This window comes from Sphaerodactylus townsendi, linkage group LG06, assembly GCF_021028975.2.
Source record: "Sphaerodactylus townsendi isolate TG3544 linkage group LG06, MPM_Stown_v2.3, whole genome shotgun sequence".
In the NCBI taxonomy this organism is placed as follows: Eukaryota; Metazoa; Chordata; class Lepidosauria; order Squamata; family Sphaerodactylidae; genus Sphaerodactylus; species Sphaerodactylus townsendi.
Genome location: NC_059430.1, coordinates 84,885,295 through 84,903,702, shown reverse-complemented (window position 1 = coordinate 84,903,702; position 18,408 = coordinate 84,885,295). Strand labels below are relative to the sequence as shown.

The window sequence follows — 18,408 nt, the reverse complement described above, 5'->3', positions numbered from 1 at the left end:
GATTACATCAGGAATCCATAAGAAACTAATCAGCAGCTGTTAATTTCAAATGCATGTAATTGACAAAACTTAAATGTAAATACAAGGAAGTCAATGGACCTTGACCTGTAATTGATGAATACTTTATGTACCTGTATTCTTTTCACCTGTAGAGCATAGTATCAGAAAACCAGGGCTTAAGCAACTCTCAAAGCAGGCAAAACGTCACCTTTGGGTAAGAATTTTGTTCCAGGTCAAGTGAATATGGTGTAGAAAGAAAAGAGGGAGAGCAGGGCAAAACTTTCCCTTCCCATTTTCTCCACCTTGTAAATTGCCCTAAATTCTCTGTCAAGTCCCGCCTTAACATTTTGTAAAGCCTTCTTTGTCCTTAATCATATGGAATGTGATTCAGTCACTTGATCATTTGGTTTTTCTTTTATATACCTTTTCTACTATTAGAATATCTCTTTTGAGTTACAGAGATCAGAACTGTTCTCAATATTCCAAATAGAATTCACCATAGACACCATAGACATATACAGGACCTTATAATACTGGCAGTTTTATTTTCTGTTGCTTAGCGTATAATTTGCCTTTTTAAACCACTGTCACACACTTGAGTTGACATGTTTGTGTAGCTATGCACTGTGATTTTTCATGGTCAATCAGCATTAGTTTGGACCTCATCAGCATATGTTTAAAGTTTGGATTTTTCTTCACTTTGTTAATCACTTCATATTCATTTAAACCTCTCTGGCTATGACAAAATCAGCATAAAGCAATAATTTATGTTCAGTCATTTACGATTTAATGACTATAAACTGACATTATCTCTAAAGATACCCGCCAGAGATCCAATACTAACAGAAAAAGTGTGGCAGAGGAGGGCTTTCCCTAGAAACCCTTTGATGATAGAATTCTCGAGATCCGTTGTTTCTTATTATCTTACTGACTGGTTTCATAAATTTCTTTTATTCAGTTAGTGCAACAAACTGGTGGAGTCTGTGAAATATTAACATTTCCCCCCAGAAGTATATGGCAAAACATTTTCTAGTGCTTTATTTTTCTGTCAGAATTTTTCCGTGCCTGAAGATACATCTATATATATATAAAGCTAACAGTGACTTTGTTAGTCATGCCCTAACGCCGAAACGGCTGGACGGATCGCCCCCAAATTTTCACAGGACGTCCCTCCCTGTTCTGGGCAGGTAATCGGACCTTCAAATCACCAAAAGTCCATACCTGAGCCAGATAAAACATCTTTTTCCTGGCGCACCAAGCCATGAAGCTGGCTGTGTTTAACTGTCACCCTTAGAATGTTCGTGCAGCATGTCTGTGGCCTGAGGGGTTGGCATGCCTTTACACTGTTTGCGCAGATGGCCAGAGATGAGCATTGAAAACAGTAAATAGGTAATACTGTTAGGTAATACGAGTGGAAGTGAAACACGTACACACTTTGCCATGTAAGACATCAGGTGGGGTTACCCCCCCCCCCCACACACGCAGGTAACTTTCACTCTCTGTGCCTCACCCACTGCTACCACACAACACACATACTCTCATACACATCCATCTCATTCTCACACACCTCACTCTGCCCTCCCTCACATCCAACTACCACTTACCCACTTCCTCACCCATATTCGCCACAGCTCTCTTTTACTAGAAGTGAGCTGGAGTTTGCCTTTTTCTTCTAAGAAAATCCGCGGGGTGGGGGCGAACCAACACTACTGGCTCAGCTTCTTTTGCACATGGCCCTTTAAGAACCCAGGGAGCTGGCCTCCATCTGAGCGCCTCACCACCCTGCCTCTGCTGCCTGACTGGGATAGCCTGCTTGCCCCAGTTCTGCCTTCCCCAAGCAGGACTGTGCATGTCAACCAGCCTCATGGACAGCGGGATTCGCACTCTGGACAGTTCCGTTGTGGAATGGAAAGGGTTACCTTATACTAAAAAAACAAGACAGCACCATATAACAATGTGAATTGAAAAGGGAAAGAGGGATTCCAGTTGACCACCCCAAAAGGCTATGCTGCGGATCACTGGACCTGCATGGACATCTGTGTGGGTTGGATGAGAAGGACAGTTGCCACAGCAACGCGTGGCCAGGCCCCGCTAGTTGTTTCATAAGAGTAATAACAATAATTTGATATCATTACTAGTCCAACAGTAGGCAAGCTTGTTAGTTTCATTTCTGTAGCATTTAAGTAATTAGCCCTAGGAATTGTATGAAATAGCATATGTATTTATTAATGAGGCAGAGATACATGTAGTAATCCAGATTAAAAATTGATTTATGGATTCCCCGATTGATTATTCAGATAATTAAATTAAAGCTAACATTCCTATTTATATGTCTACTCTTATATGATGGGAAAGGATATTGTAATCACTAATTTGGTGTGGAACGAGTAAGTATTATAAGTAGTGCCACCAAGAGTGATGGGAAAAACTGAGGTGCTCCAGTGACTTCCATTGAGAAGAGCTGAATTTTGTTGAGATGGATGAGCCACTAACATTGGCATGTCAACAGTTTTCTGAGCCGTTGGTTTTTGTGTAAGAAATATTGCTGTATCTTCATTGCAGTTTTTTAAATGAGTATTCTTTAAGTAATAATAATATCACTTCTCATTCATAATGAAGAAAGGACAAAACTTCCCACATACTTTTTAATCATTAAGATTATTTATTGTTTTTCCACACAAGATAGTAAATATATAAATACAGTAACTATATAAATATATCCCCCCCCAACCTGTCAACATCAAAGAAAAGTGTGAGGTGCATGCATTCAGACAACTAAGAGTAGAGATTTCTTTTTTAAAAAGTGGGGGGGAAAGGAGAAAGGGAAGAATGAAAATGAGGTGGGAGGAGTGAGAGATGGTTATATGGATCCAACTAGGGAAGGAATGGACAAGGTGAGGTATCGCTGCTTAAAGAGATACAGGTAATATTGCCACATGAAAGTGAAGGCCGTGGCAGGTTTTCATCTGTTGGATACGATTCTCTCCCTAACATACACTTCAGATAATTACCCATTAAAACAGAAATACAGCAATAAAAAAACACTAAAAAAGAAGTTAGCAGATCAACAGCATACAGTGTAACTAATTATGATAGATGCCCCACTGTCTAATTTAGAAGGGAGCCAAATACAAAAACATGAATGATAAATTGGGATGTATGTTAGAGACAATACGAATATTAGAGTTCAGTGCAATATCTGCAATATCTATATTTATAGATAAATGTTGTCCCAGTGCTAACAAAGAAAGAGAGGAAATGCAGTAATGTAATTGTTGGCAAACCGCGCATCAGTCACAGGAATTCCTGGAGAGGATCTCCTGCAGACTGGTTGTTGTGAGGGTTCTCTACATTGTAAAAGGCACAAGGTTGATGAGGAGTCTTGCTCAGTGCAGGAAACCCAGTTGCCACCAAGGGTGGGACCCAGAGACATTCCTCCCATTGGGCAAAGTGGGCAGTTGCCCAGGGTGCACCCTTATGGGGGCGCAAAAATTGCAGGTTTGTTTGTGGGATTTTTTGTATTTTCAGTGTTTTCTGTTTTTGGCCTGCAGAGGGCACAGTTTTTAGGCTAGCAGCACCAAAATTTCAGGGATGTTTCGGGAGACTCTCCTGACGCTATCACCCAGGTTTGGTGGAGTTTGGTTCAAGGATTCCAAAGTTATGGACTCCCAAAGGGGGTGCCCCATCCCCCATTGTTGCCAATGGGAGCTAATAGGAGATGGGGCTACACCTTTGAGGGGTGATAACTTTGGACACCCTGAGCCAAACTTCACCAAACCTGGGAGGTATCATCAGGAGAGTCTCTTACTGATACCACCCAGGTCTTGTGAAGTTTGGTCCAGGGGGTCCAAAGCTATGGACTCCAAAAAAGGGTGCCCCATCACCCATTGTTTCCAATGGGAGGTAATAGGAGATGGGGCTACACCCTTGAGGGTCCATAAATTTGGACCCCCTGAACCAAACTTCACCAAACCTGGGTGGTATCATTAGGAGAGTTTCCTAAAGATACCCTGAAAGATTGGTGCTGCTAGCTTAACAATTGCACCCCGACAGCAGGCATTCCCCAAATTTCCCCAGATTTTCCTTTTAAATCCCCCCCTTTGGCATGGATTTAAAGGGAGAATCTGAGGTCCCCAGTTTAAACATTGAAAGTGATGCTGTTTCAGGGTGGGGGAGAATCAACCCCCAAATAGCATCACTTTCAATGTTGTTTAAGCTGGGAACCCCAGATTCTCCCTTTAAGGTGGATTTAAAAGGAGAATCTGGGCTCCCTAAACACCATTGAAAATGATGCTGTTTGGGGGTGGATTCCAGCATCACTTGTTTAAACTAGGGAGCCCAGATTCTCCTTTTAAATCCACCTTAAAGGGAGAATCTGGGGTCCCCAGTTTAAATAACATCGAAAGTGATGCTGTTTCCCCAATTGGGGGGACTGGATACAACACCATAAAATGTTTTCATAGCAGTAATAAAACATTTTGAAATCATTTTGAAAATGTTTTCAAAACAACTTATTTCTGCTGTGTGGCATGGCCTATTGCTGAGTTCAGATTTGTGAGTTGGGGCATGTTCTATAATGTGATGGTGACTTTGAAATGACCTGGTGTAAAAAATCATTGCTTGGTCATGGTGGGGGAGGGCGGCTGCCTATGGGGGCGTGTGCCAAACTCCAGTTTGCTTAGATACGCCACTGGGCGTAGCTATAAGGGGGATGGGGGGGGTGCGCGTTGCATTGGGCACGTGCCTGGGGGGCATCAAACTCAGGTTTTGCCCAGGGCTCCAGTTTGCCTAGTTACGCCACTGGTGGGACCAGTACTGCTCAGGGTCCCCAACAGGAAACAGTCAACACATGTATCTGTGGCAAAGATTTTGGCCATAGCCAAACAGTTTATTGACAAAAGATGTGAAGAAGCATGAGATGCAGCATGGGATCTGATTAGTACACTGGGCAGCCCAAGTGCTGTCCCCCAGTGAGCCATGCTCTGCAGTAGTGGAACTCAGTTGGGCAGAAGGCCATTTGCTGAAGATCCATGGACTCAGCTGGGCGGCAGCCACTTCCTGAAGATCTGTTTACTGCTAAGGGGCGCAAGCTCAGTAGTCACGTAGTAGGCAATGTGAAAGACCTCTGCCTGAGACCTTGGAGAGCTGCTGCCAGCCTGAGTGGACTATTGATTTTGATGGACCAATTGTCTGATTCAGTAGATGGCCGCTTCAAGTGTTCAAATGCCCTTAAACTATAGAAAATGAGATTAACAGCATGATCTTCCACCAAATCTAAATGTGGTTGTAAAATACTATTGGATCAAACTCTTGGGACTTGAAGGAATGTGTGGAATTGCACCTACTGCACTTTTTGCAGCAGCATCCTTCATCCCCTAAAAGTGTTGTTCGAGGTTTGGAGGTTTGGTCCTCCTCAATAGTGTGCCCCACTGTCTAATTTAGAAGGGTGCCGTATAACATCAGGGAGCTGAATCAGCTAGTAGTGAGGAGCACATGAAATATCCTTCTTACTCTTCTGTTTCCTTCACTTTGCTGCAGCAGCCCATGCTATGTTGTTCATGAGGTTCCCCTGACCCTTAGTAGTGGGCTGATGGATAAAGACTGTGGGGAAGATGTGCTTCCAAGAACTACTTCCATTCATGGAAATTTGAGTCTAAGCCTACTTCAGCTATTACATACTGGGCAATTTCAACAATTATTGTTCAATATCTGAACTACATGCAAGTATGGTCACTGTTCTACTTTTGCATTTTCATTTTAAATAATCATTCCGTTGCTTTTAAGATTTTTTTCAACCATGTTGGTAGTTAAGAGCATGTTCTGGGGTAATGGTAAGCTAAAGGACAACTATGTTATGTTGTTTTTCTGACTTGTTAGCCAGAAAGATTGGGTTCAGACTTGTTTTATCTGGCTTTTAACCACAAGGATTGGGCTCAGATATGAACAAGTTTGTTGACTGAATGTTCAGGCAATATAAGTAGTGTTTTGATTAACATGTGAGAGGAAGGAGGGAATTCAGTTTAATGCTAAATGCACTTTGAAGAATAAGTTGGAGGAAAATACAACTGGAAAAAATAAAACTGATTGGTTTACTTTTTTTTGCTTAAGCTCCTTTGGAAATCTGAAAAGATGTTAAATCTTGAGATCAGAAGAAGAATTGTATATCATTAGCCCACTAATCATGACATTGCAGCTGAGATTGCTGTTGAACTGTAGTTCTTTTTTTCTTCTCCCAAGGAATGTATATTCACAGATGCCAGTGATATTAAGTCAGTGGTTCTTAACCTGGGCTCCCCAGATTTCAGGGGATTCATGAACCTGGATGGGAAAAAATTACATCTTTATTTTCACTAAACTCTAACTGAAATTTAGCATTCCCTGTTACTATTAGCAAGCAGTACCTGTAACTTTATTACCAGTAGAAATCACAGAAATATACATATCACATTACAGTTGTTGCAGATACCTTGAAATATAGTTTATGTTCATCAATACTTTGAAATTACAGTAGTGATTAGATCTGCCACTAGATTGCAGGTGATCACAATCTTCCTGTCTACACATGCTTGTACGACTTAGCTGGCCAACTACCAGACAACTCTGTCCACAGTAGTTGTTCAGCCACCAAACAGTGAAATCATATGTACTCACATTGATGATCCAGACATCTATACTTTCCAGTATTCCCTATTTACAGGGGTATGTTGATCAATACATGAAACATTGATCAATACCTGGCAGATATTTTTAACTGTATGAACGAGATCAATCTTTCCATTCAAGATCCTGAAGTTACCATGGATCCACAGTCCTTTTATTTTTTATATAAACGATTGAGGGTGTTGACCTAGCCATTAATGAACTTATTGATTTAATGACCAAAAACTTACTAGATTTGGGGGTTAACTAAAAAAAACCTTGGAGAATTCTGGTGTTCCTTGAGAGAAGTCTACCCTCATCTTGTAAAGTGAGCTATGGAAACTTTAATTCCATCTGCAACAGTATATTTGTGCGAACTGGGATTTTCTACTGTAGGAGTGGGGCATCTTGTGTGGGTGTGATCTCGACCAATTGCAGAGAGGCAGGAAATGATGAAATTCTTCCATGTACTTCCTGTGAGGTCTTGGGGTCACCTTCTTCAGTATTTTCCTGCCTCTGCAGAGAGCAGGCGTGTTTTTTGGCTCTGGCAAAACCCTATTCGTGAGTCTGTTTTGTGTCAGTCTGTGTGTTTGTCTGAGAGATCCCTTAGAGGGGTGAGTAAGCGCGATCGGCTTGGGGAAGAGTAGTCCTAGCCAGCCGCTAGAAAGGCAAACTCGCTTTCCTTCCCACTCCACCCCTCCCCACCCCTTTGGCCAAATAGAGCGTTGGCAAATAGACAGTTAATCATGGACGCTGGATGGTCCCTTTTCGCCTCTGAGCAGTTGGAAACCTTTGTTGGCTCCTCAGCGTATGGAGCTCGCCATCCACATAAAGTCAGGCTGACCACCATATAAAGAAGGGGAGAAGCTCCACTCAAATGGACCGCCGCAACGCATGGCCAGCCAGCGGGAAAATCTGGCGCCTCGAGGCATCGCCAGTCATCCCAACCCGCCATGAAAAGAAAAAAAAAGACTAAAAGCGGCCGAGGAGTCTAGCGCTTCTTCCAAGGTGCGTCCTTAACCGGAGACTCCTATATTTCCGACCCTCTCTTCCGGCCTTCCCAGGACTCCTCGGAGCAGTGGGTGCTACACCTCAAAGCTGAGGGCCCCCGATCAACTGGTTCTTCCCTGTGCCCCCCTAACAGGCAAGACTCCACAGGATCCCTGAGCAGGGAGATTCCTAACACTGGGCAAAGTTAACTCCAGCCTCTCCCTCCCCTGGATGAACGCAGCCCTCTGCAGTTTCGCTGAGTTCGCTTTAGAAGGAGAGATAGACAAGAAGCTCTTGATGCAAGAGATCAAAGAACAGCTAATGCCACGCTCCTCTACTCGGGTCCCATAGATCCCGCGAGTCCCCACCAGAGGAGGGACTCCACGGCTCCCTACAGAAGGGACCCTTTAGCCCTACCTAATGAGGAGGAAGAAGAATTATCCAGTTTAGGAGCGGGCTCTGATGGGGAGAGAAAAATTCTTTGACGCAGAGTGGAAACCCCTGAGCCAGCTGTAGAACAATCCATACAGTTCTTTAAACTGGAAGAAATCCAATCCTTAATTTCTAAAACTATCTCCGGCTCTGGATTTCGTGAATTCCCTGAAGACTGGCGGAAAGAACAAATTCCCAAGCTTCTTCCATTAAACAGCGCTTCCAACAAGCCAATCAAGGGCTATCCAAAAGCGCACATCATCCTACTCTCCCGCTTGATAGGGAGGGCGACAAGTATTTCCCTGTTCCTGGAATGCTTTGTTAAAAGGATTCGCAGGAATGGCTCAATCCCACTGCCCAGCCAAGGGCTTGCCCCCTAATTTTAAGAAAAAATATCTGATGCCTCAGCAGTTTCACCGTCCTCCTCCAGAATCCTCCCAGTTGATGCCCTGTGGTCCATCCACCACATTTCAGGGCACTGGTAGCCAAAGAGGGGGAGGGCAATATCAAGGACCCGCTTGATGGGAGGTCTGGAAGCAGGCGCTTACGTCAGATCCCATGAGTGGTTGGCAAGGCAGCCATCAAAACTCTTACAGCCCTCCTCCACAGTGGCCAGAGCTTGCCTCCATGGTGTGGCTCAAACGTCTCCTGGAGATGATTCCAGTCGAAGCTAAAAGGCATCAGCAGAAGGCATCGAAAGGGGTCCTTTCTTGCCAGATTCCTTCATAGCAGATGCCACCTTGACGCCATGTCACTGGTAGCGAGATCCTTAGCCTCTTAACATGATAGCAAGATCTAAGTACCTGGATTCGCCCATGGCAAGCTTAGGACTATACAATCTAAACATCAGTAGTGGCTAGTTATTCATACTATGGAGGGGCCCTATTTGGCAAAGAATTGGATGAAGTCCCTTGTCCAAAACCAAGGACAACAAAGAGAGCGATGCCAAAATCTGTCCGGGCAATCCCACGACAGGTAATCCCTCTACCAACAGCAGAGTTTACCTTCGGTCCCACAAATCCTTACCCCTTGCGACGCAACGAGGCGAGGCCAAAGAGACCACACTGGCAGAATCAACATTCCTTTTCCGGGAACTTTACAAAACAGTCTCCTTCAAAACAATACAACAAGTCGGGCAAAGTCCTTCAACTCCAATAAGAACAAGCAATGGCGATCAAAGCATCCCGGTGGGGAGGCCGTCTCCAACACTTTCAGCACCGTTGGCAGGGAAACCACGATGGACAGGTGGACAAAGGAAGTCATCTCCTTTACAGGTTAAGTGTGATAGAATTCAGCGTTATTCCACATCACCACCTGTTCATTTCGCCAGCTGGCTCAAAGGATCCGGCCAAAGCTACAGCAAGAACTCTGGAGGCGGTTTCCCACCTAACCAAGATCCAAGCCATCCGAACCTGTGTACCCGACAGCAGAACGTTTCTCAGAAGGACATATTCACATTTCTTTACAGTCCCCAAAAAGAAATGGGGACTGGAGAGCAATCCTCAACCTGAAGCGCCATCCAATAAATTCATTCGGGTCCCCCAAATTCAGGGATGGAAACCCTTCGGTCTATCCACGGCAACTCTTAATGCCATCAAGATCTGCTGACTTCGTTAGATCTGACCGAAGCCTATTTGCACATCCCTATTCTGGCCAACTCTTCACAGAAAGTACCTGAGATTCGCCATACAGGGATCAACATTGTATCAATTCAAGGCGTTGCCATTCCCGGACTATGCCACGGCCCCAAGAACCTTCTCCAAGGTACCTATTGGCTCCCAGTCATCATGTTGAGGGAACAGGGGATACGATCGCCTACCCCCCTTTACCTCGACGATCTGCTGATTCAAGGTTTCACAGCTCCGTCCCAAGGCCATCGCCGACATCGAGGTAGTTCAAGAAACCCTAGCACAGCATGGCTTTATCGTAAACAAAGAAAAAAAGCTCTTCTTCATTCCCTCCCACTTACGGCTAGAACACCTAAGGGCGCAGTTCTGGACTTACGGTACAAGACTCCCTTTTTCAGTACCAGAAGAGAAGGTAGAAAGAATCAGGAAAACTTGCGACATTACTAGTCATGTCCAACAGAAGATCGTCCTTTTGCTAAAACTGGCAAGTCTGCTGGGAACCTTCATCTCAGTAATCGACCCTGACCCAGTGGGCACGTTTTAACAGCGAGACCGCTCCAACGATTTCCTCCGTATGCATACCAGCTGGGATACATTACTGCCAAGGAAGAGACAGAAAATTGACCATACCCCCAAGAGTCCGTCTCCAGCCTTCTCTGGTGGACCGAATCCGCTTCCAACCTCAGGCGGGGAAAGCGTTATCTACATGCTTCCATCGAGCTCAAGTCTTCACAGGCGCCAGCCTTCAGGGCTGGGGGGCCACCACTCAGTCAAATGTATGTCCAGGGAACTTGGTCTCCGGGAAGAATCTCGGCTCCACATCAATGTGTTGGAGAACTTCGAGCGATCTTCCCTTGCTCCTTCAACATTTCCGGCCACAGAATTCGGTCACCAACATGTCATCATATAAGAACAGACAATGTTGCCCGGCGAAGATGTTACATCAACAACCAGAGGCGGACTCCAGATCAGCAAGGCTCCACTTTCGGAAGCAACAAAAAATCCTCCGATGGGCCGAGAGAGAACTTGAGTATCGCTTCAGGAAGCCCTACACATCAGAGGAGTCCAGAATCTAGAGGCGGATTGGCTCTAGCATGAACAGAATCTGTGCTTGAAACCGAGATGGCGCACTTCGATCCACAGGTCTTCTTCAAGATATGCAACACCTTCGGCACTCGGAGGGTAGACCTGTTCGCATACTCAGAAGAACCATCAACTTCCAAAGTTCATGACCCGACACTACCATCCACAGGCGGTAGCTTAACGGGCGCCCTGAACGCGATATGGCTCTCCCAAATCTTCTCTATGCCATTCCCTCCTTTTTCACCCTGATCCCTCGGCTCCTGCGCGGGATCATGTATCCGAAGGCATGCCTTGGTGATCCTTGTAGCCCCAGATGGCCCAGGAGACCCTGGTTCACCACCACCATCCTGGAACTAGCCGCCATCGCAGAACCACTGACTCTGCCAATCACTTCGACTTCCTGGCGAGGAACCCCATCATACATCCCGATCCCGCTTGGTTCAAGCTGACCGCGCATGGCTCTTGAGCGGGCAAACCTCAGGATAAAGGGGTTTTCCGGAAGAAGTCAAGCATCTACAATCTTAAATAAGCTGTAGACGCGGAATCGACGGTCCAATATCTACAACTGTTCATGGAAGGCCCTACGTCAGGGTGGTGCCATCGCGATAACGACTTCGACCTGCACGGAACCATCCATCACCGTTATCTTGGAGTTCCTGCAACAGGGCTGCTACTCAATGGGACCTTCCAGGAAGTGTTCCACTCCACGCATGAACAATTGGCAGCTCTTGCTACCCGTCATCCACACTTGTTGTGGGCTGACACCCCCTATCACCATTGTGACATCCAGATGTTCTGAACTTCCTAAGAGGGGTAAAATTGTCCCAACCAGCGGTAGTCCACAGGTTCCCCTCTTGGCGCCTGAAGCAGGCTGTCCTGTTAGCTGGCACTAATTTCCACTAGAGTCCCCACGTTCGAACTCCATTTCAAACTGTACACATCAAATGGGTAAGAATGAATAGCAGCGTTATTCTTAATTGCAATAACATCCGGCCAGAAGAGTGGCTGAACTTCTCGCCCTTTCAATAAACTCAAAATTCTCGCGTGTTCCATAAGGATAGAGTGCATAGTCTTCGCACAGATCCAACTTTCATTCGAAGGTTAACTCCCCCTTTCCACGTCGCCAGGAGATCGTGGTTCCACCAACTTCATGCCAAACCCCTCTCATCCCAAAGAGAATGCATGCGTGGCACACATTGGACGCTTGACGGGACCTTAAAAAGCATACATATAATAAGAACGGAGGAGTTACATAATCAGAGAGTATGTTCATCAACATTAGCCAGCCCAACTTGGGAGCGCAAATGTCCAAAGGCAGCGTAATCAGTAGTACCCTGAGAAGCCTGTATATGCCCGAAACGCATACGAAAGCTTCTGTCTTACCGGTCCCCTCAGGGAGTCACCGAAGCTCATGTTTCAGTTCGCATGATGCTTTCGCGACCAGCGCCAGAAACCCCTTCCGAAATCATAAGCATCGATTAAAGGAAGACATCTGCGAAAGCTGCCACTTGGTCTTTCCATTTCCACCTTCATACGTCATTATAAAATTCCGGTCCCTGGCCTCGGCAGAATCAGCCTTTGGCAAAAGGGTACTGGAAAGTATCATCGAGGGACTTAATGAAACCCACCAGTGGGACACTGCTCAGGGAGGTTCCCTTTACGCACAAGATGCCCCACTCCTACAGTAGAAGGGATCCCATTGGATACTCACCGCATTGGAAGGGTCTTTCTACTGTAGGTAAGTGGGGCATCTTGGCCCTCCCTAGTTCCATTTGTTTCCCGATGTTACTCTCTCAGTTATCAACTAAATTCATGTTTTCAGACTGTTCAACGTTTAGGGTTGTCGTTGTTGTTGTCACTGTTCTAGTGATCCTAGTTATTGCCGAGCCGTTGTTTTTCCTTCCGTGTTTTTGGTTATATGTTCCTGTTACTTAAGTGCTATACTATTATGCCAGGCGGGGGTACTGAAGAAGGTGACCCCAAGACCTCACAGGAAGTACATGGAAGAATTTCATCATTTCCTGCCTCTCTGCAATTGGTCGAGATCACACCCACACAAGATGCCCCACTTACCTACAGTAGAAAGACCCTTCACGGTGAGTATCCAATGGATCCTTCCACACTTGTAACCAGCAAAACAAAAATCTAGAATTGATTGGCTATTCAACATGATGTGTGTTGTCTTGTCAGAGACCACCCCACAGTTTAATGTTCTTATATTCCAGCTAAGCAACAAGCAGCCTTCACACTGCTGTCTTAAGAAATTAACTTTAACTTGCCTATAATATGTTAATAAAGAAGCACACATATTACTCTATCAGTTTTAAAAGCATTTTGATAACTATATTTCAGTATAATTGGTGTCCCTTGTAATCCTATGTATTTTATGTTATGCATTAAAAAAACATGTGTTGAGAAGGGGTCAGCAGGCTTCACCAGGCTGCCAAAGGGGTCCAAGGCATAAAAAAGATTAAGAACTCCTGTATTAGGTACATATGCTGATGTTTCTTTGAATTTTGCCGTGTACAAGATGTTTAGTGTCTTTATTTTTGAGGTATATATAGGGCTTATAGTTGGGGAGAGGTGGCTTGGATCCATTCTTTGTATTATAGTAAACTGTAAATTATCTAGTTTGTGTCATTATTTTTTGATACAAATTTAACTTTTCCAAAATATAAATCTTTTTTATTTTTCCTATCAAATCATGTAAGTTAGGACTGACTTTTTGATTACGATTTCTAGTGAAAATCAACCTTGCAGTAGTAATCATATGAAGAACCATAATTCTTTAGTCTATGGAAAATTTGGTAAATAATTTAATAAAAAGGATTCTGGCATAAATTGGATTTGTTTTTCCAAACAATTTAAAACATTTATATTTTATTCTACCTCTACTTGCCATTACAGCTAACAATACATGGTTGCATATTACCCCTTCTTTATATTTCAGCTGTTTTCATTGACACACTTTTAAACTTTATTTTCCACTAGAATAACCTTATATCTATTTTAGATATTACAATAAGTTTGCTTATAAAGATTACTAGCTTGTACTTTGATATGGATAACATTTTTTCTTTTTATGGACAAGTGTCATGATCATTAGATAACTGCTATGATATCAAGGACATGTTCTGTTTGCTTGCTTAAAGTCATATTGAGTTGATTACTGATTGAATTTCTCCCTTGCAGGTATTACTTCTATGACAGTTCCAGTATACATTGCAGAAGTTGCTCCACCCCATCTGAGAGGCAGATTAGTTACTATAAATACACTCTTCATCACAGGCGGCCAATTCTTTGCAAGTGTGATAGATGGAGTCTTCAGTTACCTTCCAAAGAATGGATGGAGGTTGGTGTGATTTTTTAAAATGTAAAAGTATAAGTGAAGTTGCCAAAACTACGTAATGCTTCTCTTAGTGACAGTTTCTTTTGCAGAGTTGAAATATGAAGATTCATCTTTCCTCTTTGAATAGCTGCAACAAGGAAGAAAGGGTATAGCAGAAATCCCACTTAAATATATTTATAAAATAGCCAGTCCATGAACATTCCATTTTAATTGTTTTATAAATAAGTTGTTTTATACATTTTTGAAGTGTAAACTTTGAATCTTTTCTCCTTCTGTGATTCTGGCTGATCAGTCTATCTGAATAGTTGCTGTATGTTTTGGCCAAATCCATTTAAACCGATTCATTGGCTACATAAAGAAAAAAAAGGCTTTATTTTGGGATACTGGCTTGTGTATGAAGTGCATGTGGATTCCCTGCCTCTTTTTTCCCTTCTGTATCTCCCCCGCCCCACCCCCCCCATGTGCCTCTGAAAATCTGCTTTTTAGGGCTATGGAGACCATTGGTGAGTGCATGGGATGTTTCATGCGGAGGCTGTAGAGGAAAGGGAAAAGTGGAAACAATCTCCTTCATGTGAGCAGAAGGTCATGTTGAGATTCAAGTGCACATGAGATTCTTTGTGGAACTTTGCTGGAAAAAGACAAACCGATGACTGCTAAGTTTCATGAATTAAGTTATATTAAGTACAATATCGCACCTTACCAGCAATAACAAATACTCAAAGTACATATGGTGTGTTTTGTTGCCTCATCCATATTCATATGGTGTCTGCTGACAGATGATGAGCAGCCTAGCCATTCGCTTCAGTGGCAGCAAGTGTCTTGTTTGCGTTCCTCATGAGTAGGAGGAAGAAGCAGATGCCTACTGTTGCTCCAGTAGTGTTTGAGTGGATTGTGTCATGTGTCCACTCAAGCTTCTGTCTGAGCTTTCCTCACTTTTGACTGCTATGAACTTGAATGAGCTGAAATGTCCCATTTCAGTTGGAGGTCAGTTGCAGCATTTTCATGTGACAAGGGCCGCTTATGCATGGTGAGCTTCCAACAACCCCAAAGAGAATTCGCTGTGGAATCTTTGTTTTGGAGCATGTTTGGCATTATTTGACATTATTACCCACTGCCCTGTTTTCAGTGGGGCAGGCATTGCTCAATGACTGGCTTTTTGCTTGTGTCCTGTGGGGGGAGGGGTTATGGGTTCCCTATCATGCGTGTGTGCTTTAATTTTTAACGTAATTTAATTTTTAGATTCTCATATCGATATACTGAAATATCAATATAAAAAGGTGAATTATTACAGTAAAATCTTGAATACGGCATTTTCACACTTTGTCCAATCACTGATTGATCGGGGAGTAATGGCGGCATGCAAACTGCAAAAGGACAACCTGAACTGCCTTTTGCTAAGCTCCCTAGGTTCCCAATTGCCCTTCTCCTGATGTGCTATAAATGCCAATCGTTGAGACTGATGGCCTTTTCCCGATGTGGTCTCGAATAATTGATTAGGAGGGCTGGAGATGTCCCAGTCTGTTTATCAGTGAGAAGGAATAGAGACAATGGAGGACAATGCACTGGCAAATCAGGTATTTGGAGGGATCGACTAGTGTTCTTAGTTTTGCATTGATATAAGATATTAAACATTTTAAAAGATCTAAAGATATACAGGAGGGTCACGGGCAATAAAAACAATCCAGCAGGCCAAGAAGCAGGAAGGAGTCAGCAATCGGGAGGGGGCGAGGGGGAGGCATACAAAGCTGCATGAGGGAGTGGGAGGGGTGGGGCTAGGCAGACTTGCTGTGGGCAGAGGGAAGAGGTTCAGGGCAGAGCTAGCAAAGCTGTCTCACTCTGGTGGTGAAGAAAATTAAAATCTTGCTACAAGTGGTCTCACTTGCCACAGACAGAATGAAAAGTGAAAGTGGGGCTTGAGGAAATACGTCCATTAAATAAATCTTGCTGTGACGGACACTCACCAAACATTGCACTGTGGACACCTTGTTAACGGCCTAGGTCTCTTTCTCTTGATTTATCAGAGCTTAGGCAAGGCTTAGCAATTTCTGTCTTCCTCCTATCATTTTGTGCATTGTTTCAAGTTATGCTTATTTTCTGCATTCCCCCAATTATTCAGGCTGCATGTGCTTTTTCCCTCTCCCCAGGCAGCCTGCGTAGAAAGGAATCCCTATAGATGTTTGGCTGGTAAACCACAAAATTACTTAAATTGTCTCTTGCTTTTTGTGAGTGCCTTTTCTTCACCAGCCATTGATCTTGTTGCTGAGGTTTACATTAATTGAAATTTTCAATCAGTTCCAGTTGACTATAATAGTCCAGCATGGATGTCATTAGAGCATAGAAAACTGTAAGCAGGTCTCAGCTATTGAAAAGGGCCACAACTGGTGCAGTAGCTGTAAATGAGCAAAAGAGCTATATGTCACAGAACTGACCTAGGGTTCTGTCTGTAAGCTCAGATTTAATAGCACCCTCAAGCAAAGAACATGCATTTTTCTGGTGGACTTGTAACCTCAGAACAGCCTATCGTAAACGTTCGTTGGTCATATTGATAATCAAAAGCCTCCTTCTTGTCAGTTGAGCTATTTTATTTGACTTCAGCCAGCCCATTGCTGCTTTTGTACAGTTTTTCAGAACTTTCATTGTTACACCTAACTCAGCTGAAAAGGAGACGCATTGAGCATTCTGACAAGAGTTCCATCAGGAACTCACAATCTTTCCCTATAGTTTTAGGTAGATATTAAACTACATAGCATTCAGAGTAGGACCCCACAGCATAAGTCACCTGGCTAAGCAACTCTCTCTTTGCATCACGACCTGGAGTTGATGAGTCAGCACTAGAATCACTAGTGCATGATGCCTTGATATCCAGCTGAATTGGGTGGACAGAAGAATGGTTAATGGTTGATGGTATCAAAAGGTGCTCTGAAGCCCAGGGACATCAACTTTGCCTTTATGTCTTTTGAAAGAGGTTGGCCAGAGTGACCCAGGCAGTGACTTTCATAGGTAATGATTTCTGTGTAAGAGAATCTGGATTTGTGTAGCCACCAACTTGTTTGAGCACCTGTACCAAGAAATGGGTGTTTTCTTCAAAGGCTGTGATTGCTTAAATCATCCAGGCTTAGGTGTGCTTCTTTAGACAGAATGCTTCTTTAGAAGACCTTTCCTTCTATTTACATCAGCTGGAAAATCCTCATCAGCTAGATATTGTTGTAAGTCAGATGGGTAAGGGGAGAGCATAGAGGTAATATTCTCCTCTGCTACTGTCAGCATTCTTGATCCTTCAAAACTGGAGCTGAATCAAAAAGACTATGGAATAAAAAAAATAATAGGAGGGGTTGTGGCTCAGTAGTAGAACATTTGCTTTATGTGCAGAAGGTCCCAGATTCGATCAGCATTTGCAGTGAAAAAGAAAATCAGATATGAGGTTATATGGAAGAACTCTTCTTCCAGTCTGAGTAAATAATGCCGATAATAAATCAGTGCTCTAACTCAGTGTAAGGTAATTTCATATGTTAGAACAGAGATCCCCGACCTTTTTGAGTCTTTATACTATTGGAATTTTGGCACAGGCATTTGAATACAACCACACAATGGCTGTCGCAGGAGGTGAAGCCATTCACAAAATGGCTTTTGCATCTGGTGGAACTAACCACAAAATGTCTGAAAGTAAGGTAACATGTAATGGTAATAGTGAATTGTCAACATTTCAGGCAGAAGCTCTGTTTAACAGGATACTTTTTAAAATGAACGTATTATTTTAACGTATTTTCTTTCACAACCATAGCTTACCTTCAGTCATGCACTCAAGATCCTTAAGTGTGGTGGCAGCTTTGCCAAAGCAAGATTTTAAACAATCTGCATGGCTAATCAGAATCCTGCTGGGTAGGACCAGGAAAAGTGTTGGCAGCACCATGTTGAGAGCATGGTAGAATGTCATTGCAAGCTTTTGCAACTTGACTCTGCTTTCATTTTGACATTGACCTACAGAAATAGTAGTGCCTAGGTCGTGGAAACGATGAGACTGTCTAAAGCAGTAGGAGACAGTTGAGCAACAGAGCTGGCAATGCATTTGCAGAATCTCCAACTGTTTTGGCACTTATCTATCATCTATATATATAAAAAGCTAACCGTGTATGTGTTGATGACAGGGTACCTCAGTAACTGCTGGGCCAATTCCTCTGAAAATTCCCAGCCACTATAGTCAGTCAGGCGAGAGTGTTTTCAGATGTTCACATACCTGAAATTTCATACCTGGCCCAGGTAAAAACGCCTTTTTCCTGGCGCTCCCTG

General features: G+C 43.6%; 1 protein-coding gene across 1 annotated transcript in view; it reads left to right on the top strand.

Annotated features, from left to right (window-relative positions):
• SLC2A13 (solute carrier family 2 member 13) overlaps positions 1 to 18,408 on the top strand; it is a 138,208-nt gene that overhangs the window by 19,762 nt on the left and 100,038 nt on the right. Inside the window, exon 2 of the mRNA XM_048500126.1 lies at positions 13,965 to 14,124. Within this exon, the coding sequence (XP_048356083.1) occupies positions 13,965 to 14,124 (160 nt within the window). The remainder of the gene's footprint in view (positions 1 to 13,964; positions 14,125 to 18,408) is intronic.